This window comes from Homalodisca vitripennis, chromosome X (assembly GCF_021130785.1).
Source record: "Homalodisca vitripennis isolate AUS2020 chromosome X, UT_GWSS_2.1, whole genome shotgun sequence".
In the NCBI taxonomy this organism is placed as follows: Eukaryota; Metazoa; Arthropoda; class Insecta; order Hemiptera; family Cicadellidae; genus Homalodisca; species Homalodisca vitripennis.
In genome coordinates, this window is record NC_060215.1 from 77,670,865 (window position 1) to 77,691,622 (window position 20,758).

Below are 20,758 nucleotides of genomic sequence, written 5' to 3' on the forward strand. Positions count from 1 at the left end.
TTTTAATTCTAATAAAAACCTTGAAGAACTTTAGATCTCTTGTCTAAATACTTTAAAAGAGGCTTCTGAATGGTTCATGTCGAATGGATTCCATTTAAACGAAGAAAAAAACACACAAAAAATCTCATTTTCTTTGAGAAAATTTAATGAAAACTTTCTAAAAGATAACCCTTCTACTAACGTAAAAGTTTCTAGGAATTTATGTTGACAAGACTCTTACTTGGGGACCACATATTGATTATTTAAGTATTAAATTATCTCGAGTAATATTTTTATTAAAGCGGTTAACTTATTGCATTCATCAAAATTACATTAGATCAGTGTACTTTGCAAATTTTCAATCGGTATTCAGATACGGAATAATTCTGTTTGGAAACTGCAGTAGGATAGAGGAAATTCTCGTGTTACAGAAAAAAGCTGTCAGCAGAACCATTTCTGATGCAGGGCCCTTAGAACATTGTAAACCCATATTTGTAAGCTTAAATATTCCTACAGTGATCAATGTGTATATCTTTGACTTGATCCTGTATGTTTTTAAAAACTCTGATATGCTTTAAACCAAGCAGTCATAAGTATGACACAAAGATCTAAAAAACCAGTCAAACATTAATTCTTGTAGATTGACTAAAACATTGAATAGCCACATTGTCATCTCACTAAAAATATATAATAAATTACAAAACTTAATCATTAAATATCCTGAGAAAACCTTCTGTAAAAAGTTGTATAAATGGCTGATAAATAATCCCTTTTATTCCATTGAACGAATTTTTTTAATTTGAATATCATAGACTTTTGAATTAATATTATTCAAGTTTTGTATAGTTATAATTTTAATTAGACTTAGTTGTACTTGACATGCTTGTATGTATACATGTGAATTATGACTTTGTCAATGCTTCCCTGCTTAACGGCAAATAAATTATTATTATTATTATTATTATTATTATTATTATAACGTTTTTGAGCCAATTTTTTTTTGTTTTAAGGAAATATACATATTATAAAATTTATTTCTTCCTCATAATAAAATACTTTATTGTAATAAAATGTTTCATTTAAAAGCCTAATTTATATTATTGCGGCAAATTGCTCACACGCGACCTTTGTCGTACCAAAAAGTCACCAATTCCGAACCAAATATACAGTGTATCATAATAATATTTCTCTTTGTTAGAACTTAAGTGCCCAATTACTTTTATTACTATATACTGAAAGACAGTAATAGAGACAAGACACAATTTTTTTTTGAAACTTTTCTCACCAAATTAAAGCTGAAATTTGAGTAAAAGACGAGCGTGAGCAATTTGCCGTCGCGCGACCTCTCGCGTCCAGGAAGTGAGTGCGATCTCTCGCGTGTTAATGGATAGGCCGAGGTGGACCAGTTTCATGGCCAGCAAGATCACTGGACTTAAATCCTTCGGACTTTTACCTTTGGGGACATTTAAAAAGTCCCCAAATACCAACTATTCGGGGTTTACTCTTCCCCAGTAGATACATTGAAGAACTCCGATTAAACATTTCTAATGGAATAGAAACCATTAAGCTTACCCCTGGAATTTTTGAACGGGTCCGAAACTCGATGAGAAGACGCATGAACGAGTGCATTATGAACAACGGAGGTCATTTTGAGCATCATCTTTAATCTTCCGGTGAGAAAGCGATTGTAGATATGTTTATTGTATTTAAAAATAAAATTTTGAACTACAAATATGTGTGTTTTTCACCAGCTGTTACCAATCAGATACTCGTTCCTTATTATAAAACATCAAAAGTTTGCTCTGTAGTGTAATACGTGAGGAGTCAATTTTATAACTTTTTTAAACATTTAGTTAACTTTGCTTATTATGGTTGTTTTCAGAATTAAATTCTCCACAATCTTTATTAGAAAAAACAATGTGTTTATTGGTCATTTAACAATGTTATTGGACATCAAACATTTAAGACGGTATTTTTGTTATTAAAGTTTTGGAAAATTTCATACTTTTTCTTAAAAACTGTTCACACTAAAACCTCTAGAGTGGTTTTATTTGATTTTTCAGGTTATTTTCCTTATAAATCCACCTTATTTGAGTTAAAAAGTAAGAACAAAACATTTCAGAATCACTTAATTTCACCAGGTGAACTGAAAACAAAGCAAAATCTTTCGCCAGCTCCATTACTCACTAATGTAGCGTTTCCGGACCTACCTTTATATAACATTTTTTTTCTTATTTTTAGCTCTAAAATCACGTCTTAAAATATTTTACCATATTTCTGACTCACTCTGTATACTTTGAAGAGACAAAGTCAAAACAGTGTTCTAATACACATCTTGTACATGTATTTTGTGGGACAAAAAGACCACAAAGAATAATTTCCTGTGTTTTCTCCTAACATTTCCAGTCATGGTAATATAACATAAGTTGTTTTCTAGAAACTGATCAAAACACAACACGCTACCATACCAACAAATTTGATATTTTTAAAACTTTTGACCGAATTGAATGTTTATATTAGTAAAGTATTATGCTAAATTTGTTTCGAGTTCTAAAAAATCTTTTAGTTAAATCAGTTTTATAACTACTTTTAATTTAAATTATATTCCATTTTTATAATTGCTTTTCTTAACTGCTAAAAAAAGCAACAGGATATTTGATATTTCACAACAGGAAGCCATTTAACTCTTACGGGTTGCATATGTTTTCAACACAACAATGCACAATTTTTTCATTAAAAGCTACATTTAAATTTATTTCACATATTTTTCAATTGAAAAATCTTGGGCAAACAATATTTTTAAATTTTCTTTTTTATATTTAGATTGAAATCTCAAACCAAATCATGCCTTTGGAAGGAGGATTTCAAAATGTATATATTTTTCTACAAAAAGACATCATTGTAGAAAGGTAGCTAATCTTTATAATGATATAAAAATAACACTTTTATTACAATTCAGGGGAACAACGTACAAGATAATTGATGGGCGGCTGTATCGAAATGCAGATTGCATGTTTCCTGCACGCTGTATTGGTGTGGAACATTACCTGCGAAAGTTAAGCAACAAACTACCTGACCTACAGATAGTTCTGAACACCAGAGATTGGCCTCAAGTCACCAGGTTTCAGGGAGAGGTTCTGCCTGTTTTCTCCTTTAGCAAGGTACTGGTTGGTTAATTAATGTTTCCTGTTTAATCTCAGGTCTGGTATTTCGGGTTCTTAACCCTTTGGACGCCAACGCCCAAGGCTGCCGCCCTACCCATCATGCTAGCGCCCGAACCAACTGTACTAGCCAAAACCGCCAGCCCTGTTTTGAAGTTTTTGTAACCTATTACGCTTTGCTCTGTATTATCCTTACTTCTTATGTTAATTGAATGTTTATTTTTTATTTGTGGGAAATTATATGCACTATCGAATAGTGTTATTATAAATAGCACTTAGAATGGAACTACATTGTTTATGATGTGGTAATGCCTAACCAAAACATTTGTTTACATACAAATTTCACTTCAGGCCAAAATATCGGTACGAAAAAAAATATTTTTACCTATCGGTGATATTTTTATTCGTTACAGATATTATATCTAAGACTGTTCACAAAAATTCAGAACTGAAAGTTGAAAAATAGTTTAACAAAAAATACTTTTAATTAGTGTTGATATTAGAAAAAATGTACTATAACTAGAATTAATTTTACAGTAGGAAATACGTTTGTACATACTTACATAGTATTAAAATGAGAGCATCTTCTCACTACTATAAGTCTATATCATAGATTTTCTTTAAAAAAATAAGAAAAATCTTTGTCAACAAAATAATTATTTACAAATAAATATATATACATTTCCTGTCACTTCTAACATGTGTTTAGGGAAACACAATGGGTGGACACTAAACTGAACAAAATTGATTACAGATAGTCTTATTTACTTCTAAACTAGTCCTAAACAGTTTAAACAGACTTTTCAAGTTAAAAAATAACTTTTAAAAGATGTTTTTCTCGAACGGCTGATCAATCAGACGTTGGCGCTTTTCGCCCGGACCTCGGCGGTCCGATCGATCGAACGTTGGTGTTTTTCGACTAGACTTTGACGGTCCGATCAACCGGACATTGGCGTCCAAAGGGTTAAGTTACAAATATTTGTATCTTATCTAACTCATTATCTTAATTTTTTAGTTTTTAAAATAATCATTTATGTATTACGAGTCAACTCAATTTGCTCTATATTAGATTAACAAGCCATCACAATGCTTTCAACCTGAATTTCTTAGATTTGTACTAAATTTAGTATGGTGGTAGTTCTTAAAAATATGAATACAGAACATTTTTATAATGTTTTATGGCAGTGACAAGCTATTTTTTAGTGAACAATTTTTAAAAGGTACCAACAAATTTTGTTCTCTTGTATGTAAATTAGTTCTTATATTATTAACGCAAATAAAATAAAATAATTATTTCTTCATTACTAGATTTTTAATCAAGCTGAAACAGCCAGTGTAAGCTAATTTTAGCTCTTTTGTGGACTTTGTATAGATATAAGTAACCGAAAAACCGTGTTATTTTCTAATGTTTTAAATTTGAGACATATTCCACATTTTAAAATATAATTGTGTAAATAATTGTTCTATTACAAATATAAATAAGCTGAAAGTTTTAGTAAAAGATTTTAAAGAGTATAAATGGTTTGTTATTTTGGACCCAATAAAGTTGACTAAGATTTGATCCATAAAATTTGTATCTGTCTATTTTGTTACTTCTTATTGTTAAATTAAATAATCTGTAAATGACTCTAAATCCTAGAAGTTTCAGATATGGGATGTCAACGAGAGACAAATACTTGTATATTCAAATGTATTCTCCGACTTACGCTTATATTTTGCTGACAGTTTATTAAAAAGTATATAATTTTTAAACATAACTGAATATCAAATCATTTATTGCCGTCGAACACATTTACATGCATGAAATGAGCACTGTCATAAATTAAAATGATAATATGTGAAAGCACAAGAATATAATACTTTCTCATAAATCAAAGTGGTAAAATATGAAAATACAATAATTATGCAATAATCATATAAGAACTTGACATAATATAGAATCAATTCAGAACAGTCATTCTAATGCAAAGTTGAGAAATTAAATAACTGTATAAAATGAATTCCCTAACAGTCAATTCAACAGCTTACTTTTAAACACAAAAAGAGTTACTGTTTTATCAGATTTATTTAGCTTTATTTCAAGTTTACGCAATTTGCTTTATTAGATGAAACAGTTTTAGCAAATCTATGCTGAGGAATATTGAACTTAAATGTATATCTTGTATTATGTACATGTATTTCTTGTCTGATAATAATTAAGTGTAGGTTAGATTTTGTGTATCCTAATTCATGAAAATATAATGATTGATAACTGTCAATTTAAGTGAAGAAATAGCGGTCAGCAATATTATTGACATATCCCAAATCATGATATACAGTAATCAAATTAGGCATCTGGTCATTGCGCATCTGGATTTTATGTCAGCTGAGGACGTGGTCTACCTATTGTGAATTATAATCGTATTTGTAAAATTAACTACACTGAATTCAATGTCTAATCTTAGATTACTGTTCTCTTGATTATTGAGACAGAATTAGTGTATTAAGGTCAACTAGAGTGTTTCTGAATAATTATTTGAAGAAAACTAAGAAACCAGTTGTTGTAGAAATTAACAACAAATACGAGGGGGTACCCAAAAGTTCCTGGAATAGCTCTGCCATAAGCAGAGCTTGCGTAGTACAAATTCTCGCTGCTTGGCTCTTGTAGTGCTGCTCTTTGCCGCCTATTGTGTTGACCTGACGTGTTCTGTCCCCGTGCAGTAATAGTTTTTGCTAGTCTATCAAGCAAATATCAGAGGCTAGTGGGCTGTCATGGAGCTCAGTTCAATGGATTTTAACTAGAGACTTGAACATGAAAAGTGTTGCCGCTAAGTTTGTGCCTCGTGCTCTCGCTGACTTTCAAAAGGAACGTCGAATTGAAGCCTGCCGTGATTTGAAGTAGCAACTTGAAGCCGATCCAGATTTCTTGACAAAAATAATTACAGGTGACGAATCTTGGTGCTATGGGTATGATCCAGAAACCAAACAACAATCCAGGCAATGGGAGACGTCATCATCACCCAGACCAAAAAAATGCTGGCAAGTCAGATCGAGTGCCAAAACAATGCTCATTTGTTTTTTTGATGTTAAAAACACGGGGATTGTCCATTCAGAATACGTTCCACCAGGCCAGACAGTAAATCAAGTGTTTTATCTTGAAGTCTTAAGAAAACTATGGAACAGCATTCGTCGCAAAAGAACTAATTTGTGGCAAACAGGGGACTGGTTTTTTCATCACGACAACGCACCTGCGCACACAGCAATCTCTGTCACCCAGTTTTTGGCCAAAAATGACATGGTTTCGCTACCATACTCACCTTACTCACCAGATCTGGCTCCGTGCGACTTCTTTTTATTCCCACAAATGAAAAGGGGCATGAAAGGTCTCCGATTTGACAGCGTGGATGACGTCAAGAAAAAACAACGGAGGAACTGGCAGCCATCACTGACGAGGAGTACAAAACATGTTTCGAACAGTGGAAACAACGATGGTATAAGTGTATAAAGTGCAATGGAGAATAATTTGAAGGTGATACGTTTGTTTTGTAAAATAAAAAATATATGTTTATTTAAAACAAAATTCTGGTTTTTTTTGGGGTACTCCCTCGTAGTTCTAATAATTCGTAAGATAGCAAGCATTAGAGATTGATGAAACGTTTTATATATTACCCATAGATAGCAGCCCTGTGCATAAAAACATTCAATGAACAAAAAGATACTGTCAATAGATATTTTTAATAGCAGTTCCAAAAATGGGTGTTGATAGGAGCACAAAGCAGAGATCAATGATAAAGCAGTTGGGAGATATCAGACGTGATTGGACATTAGCAACAGGCTTCACACCAAAGCAATTACCGAGAAGAGAGTAAAACAATGTACACTGTTATATTTTTTGATTATTATTTATGAACCCACTTCGAGACAGTCCCAAAGGATTCACACCTAAAGATATCACAGAACGGTTGAAGCCCCGTCATGTGAGACGCTGAGCCCAAGTTGGCCAGAGCCTGCTCTTTCATTCCTAGAGACCTCTTCATGACCAGGAACCCAATAGTCATATTATTGATTCTGCCAAGGAAGAAATGATTTGATAGCAATCCCAGACAATTTTGGAGTTGAACACACAAGAGTCCAACACCTAATCGTCTTACTCTTATATTGCTGACAAAGATTCTCTCTAGTACATTCCATAATGGCTGTATTTCTGTCTGAAAAACTGTGGAATAAGGACCCATAGATACCACCTATCACACGATTGCATTGCATCAAAGACCATTTCCCTCTGGCGGCAACCCTTTTCAGATGGGGTCCTCAGTTCAGGATGATGGAAGAGCCTTTCCATAAGAATAAACCAATACCTTCTTGTAAAGGCAACCACGGCAGACTTGGTAGGGTTGACAATAAGGCCCATCCTATCACATCAGTTTCCCACCATGTTCAGAGCATTATTGGTCAGTTCCGTGACTATTGTGTTGAACTCACAAAAATCACAATGTCATCTGCATATCCCTGTGCGAAGACACCAATACTGTTCAAAGGCACAGCAGGTCATCCACAACTAGGCTCCACAAAAGGGGAAAAAGGACACCACCCTGAGGACAGCCCCTTTTAATTGTACTTGTATAAAAACTTGTACTGTAACAATACCTATGTCTGCTGTAAGTGATCAATTAGTAAAAGTTCGATTTGAACATATAAGTGAGATGTAATTGAAAAAATTAATTGGTGATTTTGAAAATAAATTTTCAACAGGCTATGGCGTAGTGGCCATAAATGTTATAAAGTATGCCCATAAGTATCTCGTCAAGCCACTCACACACGATTTCATCCTTTATATCTGGAATTTTCCCTGATCAATTAAAAACAAATTAGACCTCTGCATGAAAAAGGAAATGTAGCTGAAATTGCTAATTTCCAACCAATAGCATTGTTGCCAGTTTTATCTAAAATATTTGAAAAATCAATGTTCAATCAGTTAGTTAAATTTTGTTAGCATAATAATCTCTTTGAATAAGAACAACACTGCATTAAAACTATTCATTCTGTAATATTTGCAGCTACAAATTTTATTGATACAATAATTCATTCATTAGACAGTACTTGGTATATTCATGGACTTAAGCAAAACTGTTGACAGCGTATTCCACTTAAAATTCATTAATAAAAATGTACAGAAATGGGAATATCTGGACCACCTCTGTTATGGATCAAATCATATTTAACAGATAGGAAACAATCTGTTGAAACTACAGACATCAATAATTATAATCAATCAGTTTTCATTCAATCAAATTTAAAAAATATGAAACATTGTATTCCACAGGGTTCAATTTTGGGCCCATTTCAATTTCTTTGCTATATACAAGGCTTGCCTTGAGAGATTTCTGATGTTCTTAAAGGAAGCCTTTACCTTTATGATGATGATGATGCAAACCTATTAGTATCTGGAAAATATAATCTTGAAATTGGAATTTCTGCTGTGAAAAATATTACTCATACCCAAAATTATTTTTCAAACAAGCAGCTTTTGCTAAATTTATCAAAGAGTAATTGTATACAATTTAACATTAAATCACGACTAAAAACCTTGAAGATATTACACTTGAACAGGTGGAACACACTAAATTTAATGGATTACATATCGACAGCAAATTGTCCTGGGATTTCCATATTAATTCTGTTGCAAACAAATTTCATCTTGATTGTATTCCCTATATGAAAGTTCTGTAGGCTTAATACACTAAAACTTGTCTATGTTCACTCTCACATATCTTTTGGAATAGTATCTAGGGTGGATCATCAAAAAGGAATTTGGATAGGTTTTTAATTTTATAAAAACAAGCCATAAGAATTATGTTGAACTTAGGTTGGCAAAAATCGGTGAAAGATAAATGTAAGGATTTACAAATTTTGTTATTTATAGCAATTATATCTATGAATGCATATAGTACTCTTTAAAAAAACTCCGATTCTATCTCACAGTGAGGAGATTATCATAGTAATAATACAAGGAAATGTAATGACTTGTCCATACCTACTCATACAATTTTTTTAACTGTGTATAATAAAACCATGTGTAAAAACTGTGTAGTAATAACAAAAAGATTTGTCCTCTATCTAATGAGGTAAATAACTGCTTCAAATAGTTCTAAATGCTGCTAATAGATCGCATAGGAATACCGCATACAAAAATATAACCACTGTAATGTGGTGAGTTTGCTGACCGAGGCTATCACGTTAAACCATGATAACATTTATAGGTCTTAAAATCCAGCATCTTACACTATTCAAAATTTGTTGTAGAACTAATCTATTCAAACTTCACTTAGTGCCCCTATCTCCTTTACACAGGAAGGTACAAATATATAATATATATATACCAATTTGTTAGATTATTGCATATTACGTATACAAATATGCGTATTGCATTAGTATAAAAGGTGTTTTCTAAATGTTGTCTTAATTGTAAGGATTTATATGCAAAATGAGGTGTGTCCAAAAAGTATCCGGCCTTGACGTCTGGCATGAACTGACGTTACTCGGCGGCAACGGCAATCTGGTCCCCTCCACAAGTCACTACCTTATTCCAATGCTCCTCCCACTTCCGGAAACACTCCTTAAATTCATTTTGCAGAATTTCTAACAGGTCCTTCGTCGCATTTTGTTTTATTTGTTCAACATCATCAAATCTTTTTCCTTTCAAAGGAATTTTTAATTTAGGAAATAGCCAGAAGTCACAAGGAGCTATGTCAGGACTATAGGGAGGCTTTCATAGTTTGTTGATGTCGTGTTTGACCAAAAAACGCTGAATAAGATTTGAGGAATGAGCTGGCGCGTTGTGGTGCAGGACCCAGTCACGGCTTATCCACAGTTCAGGTCGTTTCCTTCCCACTGCATCTCGTAGCCGCCTTAGGACCTCAAGATAGTACTCCTTATTCTCTGTCTGGTCCTTGGAGCATATTCGTGATGAACAATGCCGTCCTGGTCAAAAAAAAACTGTCAGCATTGTCTTGACATTGCTTCGACTTTGTCTTGCTTTTTTCAGCCGTTCCTCTTCGTGAGTTTTCCACTGTGAAGATTGAGCCTTTGTTTCAGGGTCGTAGCCATAAACCCATGACTCATCACCAGTAATAACTTTTTTAAATAGCCCTGGGTCACTTTTTATAAAAATCCAGATTGTCCTGTGCGATTTCAAGTCGACAGTTCTTTTGGTCTTCTGTCAGCAGCCGAGGAACAAATTTTGCTGAAACACGGTTAATTTTTAAATCTTCGTGTAAAATGTTACAAACTGACGATTTTGGTATTCCTAAATCTTCCAGCTCTCGGGCAGTCAATCGAGGAGGGTTTTCATTAATTGGTGCACGAACACGTTCAACATTTTCAGCGTTTCTGGCCGTTGAAGGCCTGCCAGATCGGTCATCACTCTCCACTGATATGCGGCCATTTTTAAACCGCCTAAACCACTCTTTTATTTGTGTATCGCCCACAGACACGTCACCATAAACTTTCCGTATCATAGTAATCGTCTCTGATGCTGAATGGCCGAGTTTTTTGGCCAGTTCAGTCATATTGAAATGCGGCGCACATACGGCAGTACTTTACGGAACAGAGCGCTGTGTCTCACTGAGTGACCGGATTGTACTCAATGCCTAATATGGGAAGGAGTAGGCTCGCCCCTCCCCTCCAATAACCGGTTCGAGCCGGTTGGTTACGCCGCAGCCGCCGCCTACTGGTCGGCGGTCGGATACTTTTTGGACAGACCTCGTATAGTAGTACAACTACATATTTTAGTACAAATTCTTAAAATACTGTTATTTCCCATATCCTTTCTTATTTTGAAACTATTGTATGTTTCTCATGGAGAACATTTAAATATATATTAACTGTTTTTATATTTGGTTATACTATTAGTAATATATGTAGTCTTGTTACAATTATACTAGCTCTATTAATATTGTATAATTTTTATAAACTATCAAAAATCAATATCGATATTCTTAAACATTCAATGTTAAAAGGACATTTCATGTAACAGACTAAAGACTACTTGGATATAATGTACCCAGCTTGGGCTTTCTGGGAAGGAGGACCGGCAATAAAGCTGTATCCACGAGGTCTGGGCCGGTGGGACAAACATCGACAGTCTCTTGACCGTGCAGCTCAACAGTGGCCATGGAAAGAAAAGTTATCTGTTGCTTTCTTCCGAGGCTCTCGCACTAACAGCGAACGTGACTCCCTAGTTCTGCTATCCAGGGAACAGCCAGATCTGGTAGATGCAGCGTATACGAAAAACCAAGCTTGGAAATCTGAGAAGGTTGGTTTTCTTATATAGAGTACAACCCTGTTTATCCGGATTAATTGGGACCAGAAATGATTCATATGACCAAAATCTGGATAAACCAGGAATACAATAAGAACACAATAGGTTACAGATAATAAGGAATTTACATAAGAGGAAAAGAGAGCCAATTTTTTATTTAGCTTTACAGAGATAAATTGTAGAGAAAACATAAAGTAACAAAGAATTAACAAGAATGAAGTTTACTGTTTTGTAAAAACCTCAGTCAGTCTATTTTAACTTTGTTACACACTTCCGGGTAGTACAGTAGGACCTTGATATATCGAACCTCAAGGGGATTTACAAAACTTCGATATATCAAGAATTTCGATATAATGAGGTTCGATATATCAAGGCTGTTTGGGGCAGACTTCGATATATATAGAGGTCCACACCCACTACAATAATACAGTACAATTAAGAATCGTACATTACTTTATCGGGAAATGTGAATAAGAAATTATAACAAGTACACCATACATCAATTTAAATTTATTTATTTTTTAACTAAACGTATAGAGTAATATTATTACATAAATATGAATATGAAATACTGTAACGTCTTAAAAAGTTATGTTGTACAGTATAAATACACAAGTCTGAAATATGGTTCTACTGTACTGTATTTTAAATGTTTAAAATGCTACTGTAATGTAGGCTTACGTACATGTTATAAAGAGTTTGCAAAACTTATTTACTGTTGTTAAAAAAAATCTGAATTTGTAGTTTGTCTACCTGTGAAAGTCACTTTGTCCAACGCGTCGTCTAAAATGGATAAAGACTGGATTATTTTGTCATCCATAGACGTCTTCTTTAGGAGGAAACTTCGCAACGTGTTGATGGCACACCGGGCATCGCGAAGGATGGGGTCAGGCGTTTCGACTTCGTTGTCGTCATCATCCTCGCCGTCCTCGACTACACTGTCTTCTACACTCGTGTCCTTGGAAACGGATGCAATAATGTCTGCATCGCTTAATTGGCCGCAAGTAGCAAGCTCGTCATCGACGGCCACAAAGTCTTCGAAAGACAGCCCTTCCAAAGTAAGGGCCTGAGTCACTTGTCTCCACAGTACAGGACTAGCAAGTTCACCGTTATCCGTTTCAACAATTGAACAGTCTTCTACAACACTTTCCTCTTCTTCGTCAACTTGCTGTTTAAAGCCACTTTTCTTGAAGCAGTTCTTTATAGTATTTTCGGTAACATTGTTCCACGCCTTAGAAGCCATCCACATTGCATCAAGTATGCTTATTTTTGTAGGGTTCTTGTCCTCGAGGTCACGAAGGAAGAGGCGTACAACTTCCTTCCGGTAATGAACTTTAAAGTTTTTAATTATTCCTTGATCCAATGGCTGTAGCTTGGATGTGGTGTTTGGAGGTAAGAACTCGATTTTTACGTTTTTCATTTTTGGGATGTCACCGTGAGCAGTAGCGTTGTCAATAAACAAGAGTATTTTTTTCTTCTTTTTCTTCATTTGTCTGTCCAAGTCCGTTAGCCATTTCTCAAAAACCCCTGAGTTCATCCATGAGTTTTTGTTTGATGTGTAGTCCATTGGAAAGCTTTGAACCCCTTTGAAACACCTTGGATTTTTAGATTTTCCTATCATCAATGGTTTAAGCTTCACGGTGCCAATTTGATTTGTTCCAAGCAGCAATGTAACTCTTTGTTTACTATTCTTACCTCCGTGGCAAGTGTCACCTTTAAAAGTTAAAGTTTTGTCAGGAAGACACTGATAAAAAAGACCTGTTTCGTCGGCATTAAAAATATCGTCAGGTTTGTATCCCTTGACAAGATCAGGCAGTTTTTGCGACCATTCTGTGCAAACATTGTCATCGACACTCGCACTTTCGCCAGTCACCTTCTTGAAAATCACTTCATTTCTTTTTTTAAAGTTTTGGAGCCAACCGTTGCTTGCTCGAAAGTCAGGTTTATTTAATTGCGCAGCAAACTGTGCTGCTTTTTCTTTTAAAATTGGGCCACTTACAGGAAGGTTTTTATCACGGCACTGTTTTAACCACTGATAAACACTTTCATCTACGTCCTTGAATTCGGGTCCTTTTATTCTCTTGCACGAAGTTCCTTGGCGTTCATATTTTTCTCTGTTTTTCAATATGGTCGAGAGAGTATTCGCTGGTATACCAAACTCCTTTGCAATGTCACTTTTTTTCTTATTCCCGGCGTCCACAGTCTCTATAAGTTTAACTTTATCTTGATAAGATAGAGTTTTCCGTTTTGCCATCGCACTTTTAAACAAAACAGTGTCACAGTTGAAAATCTGCCACGCACAATAATTCACTAAGATAACCTCAACTCGCACTAATCGCGGTAACGTCCAAATTAAACTGAGAGTGTAGTGGTGATCCACCACTGGCGTCTACAGAAAACAAAGGAGTGTCGGTGGTGGGGGTTTCAAGTCTCGACATGAAAAATACGGTACCTACTCTACTTTGATGGTTGTTCGTTTGCACAACACGACAATACAGTACTAAAGTTCGTTTCGTTGATAAACTGAAACTTCGATATGTTGAGGTAATTATAAGAAAACTTCGATATATAGAGGTAAAAAATAGGCAAAATTATTGGTGAAAATTCGATATATTGAGGTTATTTACTTGAAATCTTCGATATGTAGAGGTAAAATTAGCATTGAAGTAAATGGGACATTCAAGGGGAATGACAAAACTTCGATTTATCGAGGAATTCGATATATTGAGGTTCGATATATCAAGGTCCTACTGTACGATCATGCAGATATTTCAAGTTTATCTTTTCAGCATACAAAGTGTTGGACTGTCACTCCAAATAAACCATCAGCAGATCTAGCTATGCTGTGGTATTAGAATAAGTCATGGACTCAACCTGTTTTTCATTACCAAATTGTTTTGATTGTCGTCTGTTACCATTGAATCGTTAAACTCACTGATGTCAGTCAGAAGCCTATTCTTTACATCTTCCAAATTTACAATTATCAACCTCTTATAGGTGACTTACTACAACATTGTTAATTTGTTATTCTGCAAATTATTCTGAAAGCTAAACTGTGTTAACAGAAAAATGGAAATTCAACAAAAATTGTTTATTAATTAAAAAATTGGACTCCCTCCACTCTGTATAACCACTTGGGACAACCTGGAGATATAGAAAAATGAGGTTAAAACTGTAATAGTAATTATTATTTTCATGCTAAATAAAGTTTTGTTTCAAAGACATTTTCTTTTAAATATGCAACTGTAATTAGAACATACATGTAATTGTAAGGTTAAAAACTGTTTCAAAAACACTTAAGCCAACATGGCTGTTCCACCAAGCATTGAAAAAAAATCATGTAAATTATAATTATTATATACAAACATGCATTAGATATATATATATATATATATATATGTGTGTGTGTGTGCGCGTGTGCGTGCGTGCGTGTGTGCGTGTGTGTGTGAATTGTGTAATATTATTTGTTGTGTTATTCAATTATTATAATAAATTATGTATTATTTAACATTTACAAATTTTTTGTAGAGCCATTTTAGGTATCAAACTGCTTAAGGCTGGAGCATTACCAATTGCATGTCTTGAAGTCAAACTATGGTTTGAGAAATGTTTACACATAATCTTGATTAATGATAATTATCATATACAGACTTTTGAAAGTTTATATTTAATTTGGTTGGTCAGCCTACTACGCATTCTTTCATATTAACTTAAACTATTAAAGAACACTTAGGGAGGCAGTAGTGAATCTCTAAGAGCTTTTATATGGCGAAAGAAAAAATGTAAGTGATGAGCATTCATGCTTACCATTTTTAAAGAACTTAAAATTATGACCTCATATTTATAACAGTGTACTGAATGTTAACACGCAAGAGATTGCACCCACTGCAGTTTGCTGTAATTTTTGAAATTCTGTATTATTGTTTTGATTAATAATATTACCAGCTTGGGAACTTGTCTTGTATATTTCTTCACCAGACCTTGACATCTTTTAGTTATTTACTCACCTTAATTTCAAAATATTAATATTTTGTAGTCTTCACCCAATTCAGCAATATTCTTTGAGACAAACATTCAAATTTATAAATACAATCACTTACTTATAATAAATTCAAGTTCCATTTTGCAAATTTTTCTTTTTTTAGACAAATTTGGTTTTGAAGTACAAAGAAAAGTTTTATTTATATGCATAAAGGTTTGTGCTGCAATTTGCTCACACCCGACCTCTGGCAAGTGTAAATTGTAGAGTACCTGTATTATGTATTGTAAATATGTTTATATTTACACAGTTTTATGTGCAGATTATTTAAAGTAGTATATTGTGAGAGACAATTCATCAAACAGGAGTTTTGAAAAGTTTTCATATTAAAGAAAAAAAATAATAAAAATTAAGGGTGAGTAGGTTGCCTTTGCGTTACCTATTGCAGTCAGCAAGTATGTGTAACCTCTCACGTGTTAAAGAAATTTTAGCTTGTTATCAAAACCAACAAGATCTACATAGGTATATTACAAGGCAAAGATGTATGCTTAACAAATATTCTATGAGACTACAGAAACCAACACATCTATATGAAAATTAAATTATTTAATAACTTTCCCGAAAGGGAATATGAATTAAGTATTAACAGGTTGAAATTATTTTAAGCAAATGGCTAAAAGAAAAGTGTTTTTATAATATTGATCAGTACCTGGTCTGAGATATTAGCGACTTTAGATTTTAATTAGTATTAAGTAATTATTTTTTGTAATTTTTGTATTCGCTTTGTTTTAATCATGTTATGATGTTGTTGACAGTTATTTTAATTAAATAATAGTTATACTGTACCTGCTTGTTGACTGTTTTTGTTGTGTCCATGTTATCAGATGTTCTAGTATGAATAGTTTTTATAACACATCATAATAAACCGTGATTTTAAAATTTGACCATGTCTATTGTACTATTCGTGACTAATTACAATAAAGATCTGAAGCTGAAAACACATAATTTTTATATATTTTAAAAAATTAATAGTTTGGATATCTATTGTATTAACAGGATTTACTGACAAGTTGTGTTAAGGTGGAGCCGAATTTTGTGCATTTAAGTAACTAATAGTACTTAATCCTCACCTGGTCAGATTAAGTCCTAAGTGCTAACAGTACTAATTACTATTGGGCTCTATTAATTCACTGTGCTGAGTGGAAGCTCATGAAATAAAATTTAGCCTTTTTTATTGTTATTGAAACACCCTCACATGGAAAAATACATTTTTAATAATAAAATATCTCTACTTGTTTATTGAAGAGGTGAGGAAGGAGACACATGGTTGTCTGTTGTGCAATCACAAACAATTCATTGTTGTTTAATCACTGCCACCAGGTCCACTTATAGCTACAAGGGCTATCCAGAAAGTAACTGACGTTTTGAAATAAAACATTAACCAACTGAAATAGGAACATTTAATTGTTTACAATTAAAAATTACACTGTTAGGCTATTTTTAAATGTAATACCCATTCAAATTGAGACATTTATCGTAACGTGACACAAGTCTTTTGATTGCAGCTTTTTAGAAATATGCCGCTTGAAATCTTAGCCACTGATTAATAACAGCATGAAGTTCAGCGTCACTATCAAGCCAGGTCTTCATCACTGGAAATAAGTGGTAGTCGCTTGGTGCCAGATCTGGGCTATAAGGCGGATGATCAAACACTTTCCAATAATCATCCAAGACTTGTCATGTACTGTATTGGCTTTATGGGGACGTGCATTGTCATGGGAAAACATTTTTGAGCTCAATTGTCCCCTACGCTTGTTTTGTATTGCACACATAGTTTCTGAAATTTTTCACTGTACTTTTCTGTGTTGATTGTCGATCTTCATTCAACGAAATCAACGAGAATCACACCCTCTGCATCCCAAAAAACAGTTGCCATAATCTTTCTCGCTGACAGAGTTTGGAGACATTTTCTTGGTTTTTTTTACCCCAGAATGTATGTGCCCCCATTCCATAAACTGCATATTTGTTTCACAATTGACATGCTTCACTCATGTTTCATCACCAGTAATTATACAATAGAGAAGTTCGTTACCATGATTGTCATATTCATCAAGGAAGTTAACGATGCAGCAAGTCTTTGTTTTTTGTGATCTTCTGTAAGGATTTTTGGAACCCACCTGGCACAAAATTTGTGGTATCCAAACTTCCCTACAAAAATTTCATGAAGTAAATTTTGTGAAATTTGTGGGAAATGTTCATTGTGAAAAGGCGATTTTTATAAACTTTGTCATTGATTTTCAACACCAAATTTTCTGTCATTAGGCTAGGCCGACCGCTACGGCTATTGTCATGAACGTTGGTGCAATCATTTTTAAAGTCAATACACTACTGCCTAACTCTGATTTCACTCATTATTTCATTTCCATAAACTTCACACAGTTTTTTTTTTGTTCTCTTAGGACAAGAAGCTTATAAATTGCACTTAATCCTGTAAGAACCTTTGCGCTGCTTCCGGAGTGATAGGATATTCAGGATAGGTAAGGTTAGGGAGTAAGGGCCGCCTCCTATCGAGATCCATGAGAAAGAATTAGGGCACTACATGTCAAAGTCATCCCGGAAGAAGGGGAGGCCAGCTCTGAACCAGCCTCTGCAGTCAAAGTAGGCAGGGGGTGGCACACCCTTGTTGAGGTTAACAAGAACCTCTGAGGTAAGGGAACAAACCCCACCAAATCCAACAGTCATCTTCCACAGTAGACTAGACCTATCGAATTGCCCATGAACCCCAGAATCGCAACATTTGCGTTTAGTGATGTGCCGCTACTGGACATCCATAAGGTTGGCCAGATTGAAGTGGCACATCGGTTTTTGCTGTGCCCAGTGGTAGGTTCAGCTGGTAGGTATAAACCAGCCAGAAGTGATCCCTGCTGTGTGAACTTCACACAGTTGGCGATAGATTTCAATTGGTTTATGGTTTTTTGCCAGCAAAAACCTTATCACTGAGCGCACTTCACAAGTGGCGGGATTTTCAATTACAGAACACATTTTAATTAATCACAGTGAGTAAAGTAAAAGAGATACAGACCTTGCACGACTACAGATCGATACTTACTGAACGCCAGAGTGTTTTGACACCAAGATGGCGGCTGTAGCCCTGTTTTCTGCCGTACCATTAAAAAACGTCTGTTACTTTCTGGATAGCCCTCGTAAATTGCATAAATTACTGTGATTTCAGTACAGTTAAATAGTCTCTATCTCTTATCATATCTTAATTTCACTGTTGAACGAATTTATACATCTATTTTTGAAAAATCCCAATAATAATTATATAATTTTAAAATAAATATGAACATGGTATTCAAGACAGAACAGTATTCTCTTAACTGCAAACTATCTGTTGTAATTCAGAATATCACCACTGGAGACCAGCACTTATCAGCCGAAGTTGGTTAAGTTGATCTGAATTGTTGTACATGACTGCTTGATTTGAGTCATTAGTAGGAGAGGGTTAAAAATACGAAAGAAAAAGTAAAGCTATGTATTGGAAGAATTTTATAGAGATTGCATAAAATAGATTTCTTACAAATCAACAGTCCTCTGTATGAGAATGAGAATATCTTTATTTACAATCTTTGAGATTATAAACATTGTCATTAAATACATTAACATCAGGAAAAGGTTTTTTGAAGATACTCTTCCAGCGTGTAGAATGGCCGGTCTAGAAGCCATTGATCTAGTGCTATCTTGAGTTCCTTTCCTCTTTTGGACAGCAGGTGAGGTGGTAGGAGATTGTGGAGCTTCATTCCCATATATGATGGTTTTCGCTCATAAAGCCTCAGACGATGTACAGGAAGGTTGTAGAGGTGTACATTTCTGGTGTTGTACTGGTGTACATCATTGGTCCTTGGAAGATTCTCCCCATCAGCGTACATTATTACTTCTTGAATGTAAAGCGAAATGACAGTGAGAATCCTCAGAGACTTGAATGCCTCTCTACAGCTCTCCAGAGGTTGTAGTCCCGCCAGTGTTCTAATAAATTTCTTTTGCATGATAAGTATCCGTTGGAGATTTGAAGCAGTAGTTCCACCCCAGGCAGCAAGACCATAGCGCAGGTGAGACTAAAAAAGGGAAAAGTAAGTTATTTTTGCTGTTTCAAGGCTACTGAGAGAAAGAATTTGCTTGATGACAAAGTGACCAGTGTTGAGTTTTTTACTAAGATTGTCGACGTGATTAATCCAATTTAGTTCGGTATCCACTGTTACTCCAAGGAATTTTAAATGATCTTCAATACTGACATCTGAAATGGTTGGGACTTCTGATGCTCTCCTTCCAAAAGCGATTTGGTTAGTCTTTGATGGATTTACTACAAGGTCATTTCCATAGCAATATTGGATGGCCATGTTGAGAGCTGTATAAGATGAGACTGCAAGGCCATCTGCTGAACGTTGGGTCAGAAATAAGGTAGTGTCGTCCGCATACATTAGAGGTGTGCAGTAGTTTCCTAGGTGTTGGGGTAGATCATTGGTAAAGAGAATGAAAATCACTGGTCCTAATACGGAACCTTGTGGCACACCTCTCAGCACTGGAAGGACTTTTGATCTGACTACCTTTGTGATACCATTTTATGAGTGGTAGAGCTCTACTAGTTGGGTACAACCCTTTAAGTAGCTCTCAAACCAATTATTTGCTGTCCCTTTGATTCCAAGCAATTCCAATTTCTTCAGAATGATGTTGTGGCTGAGGCAATCAAACGCCTTACTTAAATCAAGAAACAAAGCTGTGGTCAATTTTCCCTCTTCAATGCTGTCTGTCACTGATTCAATTAGTTTGATCAATGCCGTTGTAGTTGACTTCCCTTTTGTAAATACATGTTGGTTTTCATTTAAGAGATTGTGCTGAGCGCAATGGTCCAGGAGTCTTTGAAGAACAATTCTTTCACATAATTTTGAAAATGTTGAAATCAGTGAAATTGGTCTGTAGTTGTTTGCATCATGTTTGCACCCACTTTTAAATTTAGGGAACACTTTCGAAATTTTTAATTTTGAGGGGAATTGACCCTCTTTAAAAGATTTGTTGAATATGGCAACCAATGGGGGGGGGGCTAGTTCGTCAGCACAAAATTTTAATACTTTGGAAGAAATTTCATCAATACCGGCTGAATTTTTGAATTTGAGGTTTTTAATTGTATCTTTAACCTCTTCGATGCTCGTTTTGGTCATTGTTTCCATTAATGCTGTTTCATGTGGTTCCACAGATTCCAATTCTTTCTTCTCATCCGCTGGGATTTTTTGTAGTGTTGTTTCTGCCATATTAACAAAAAATAAATTCAGATGATTGGCGACT

General features: G+C 34.7%; 1 protein-coding gene across 1 annotated transcript in view; it reads left to right on the forward strand.

The window, feature by feature from the left end:
- The window catches only part of LOC124369239 (O-glucosyltransferase rumi homolog), a 54,620-nt gene that overhangs the window by 19,615 nt on the left and 14,247 nt on the right, over positions 1-20,758 (forward strand). Inside the window, exons 3-4 of the mRNA XM_046827126.1 lie at positions 2,939-3,140; positions 11,155-11,433. Of these exons, the coding sequence (XP_046683082.1) occupies positions 2,939-3,140; positions 11,155-11,433 (481 nt within the window). The remainder of the gene's footprint in view (positions 1-2,938; positions 3,141-11,154; positions 11,434-20,758) is intronic.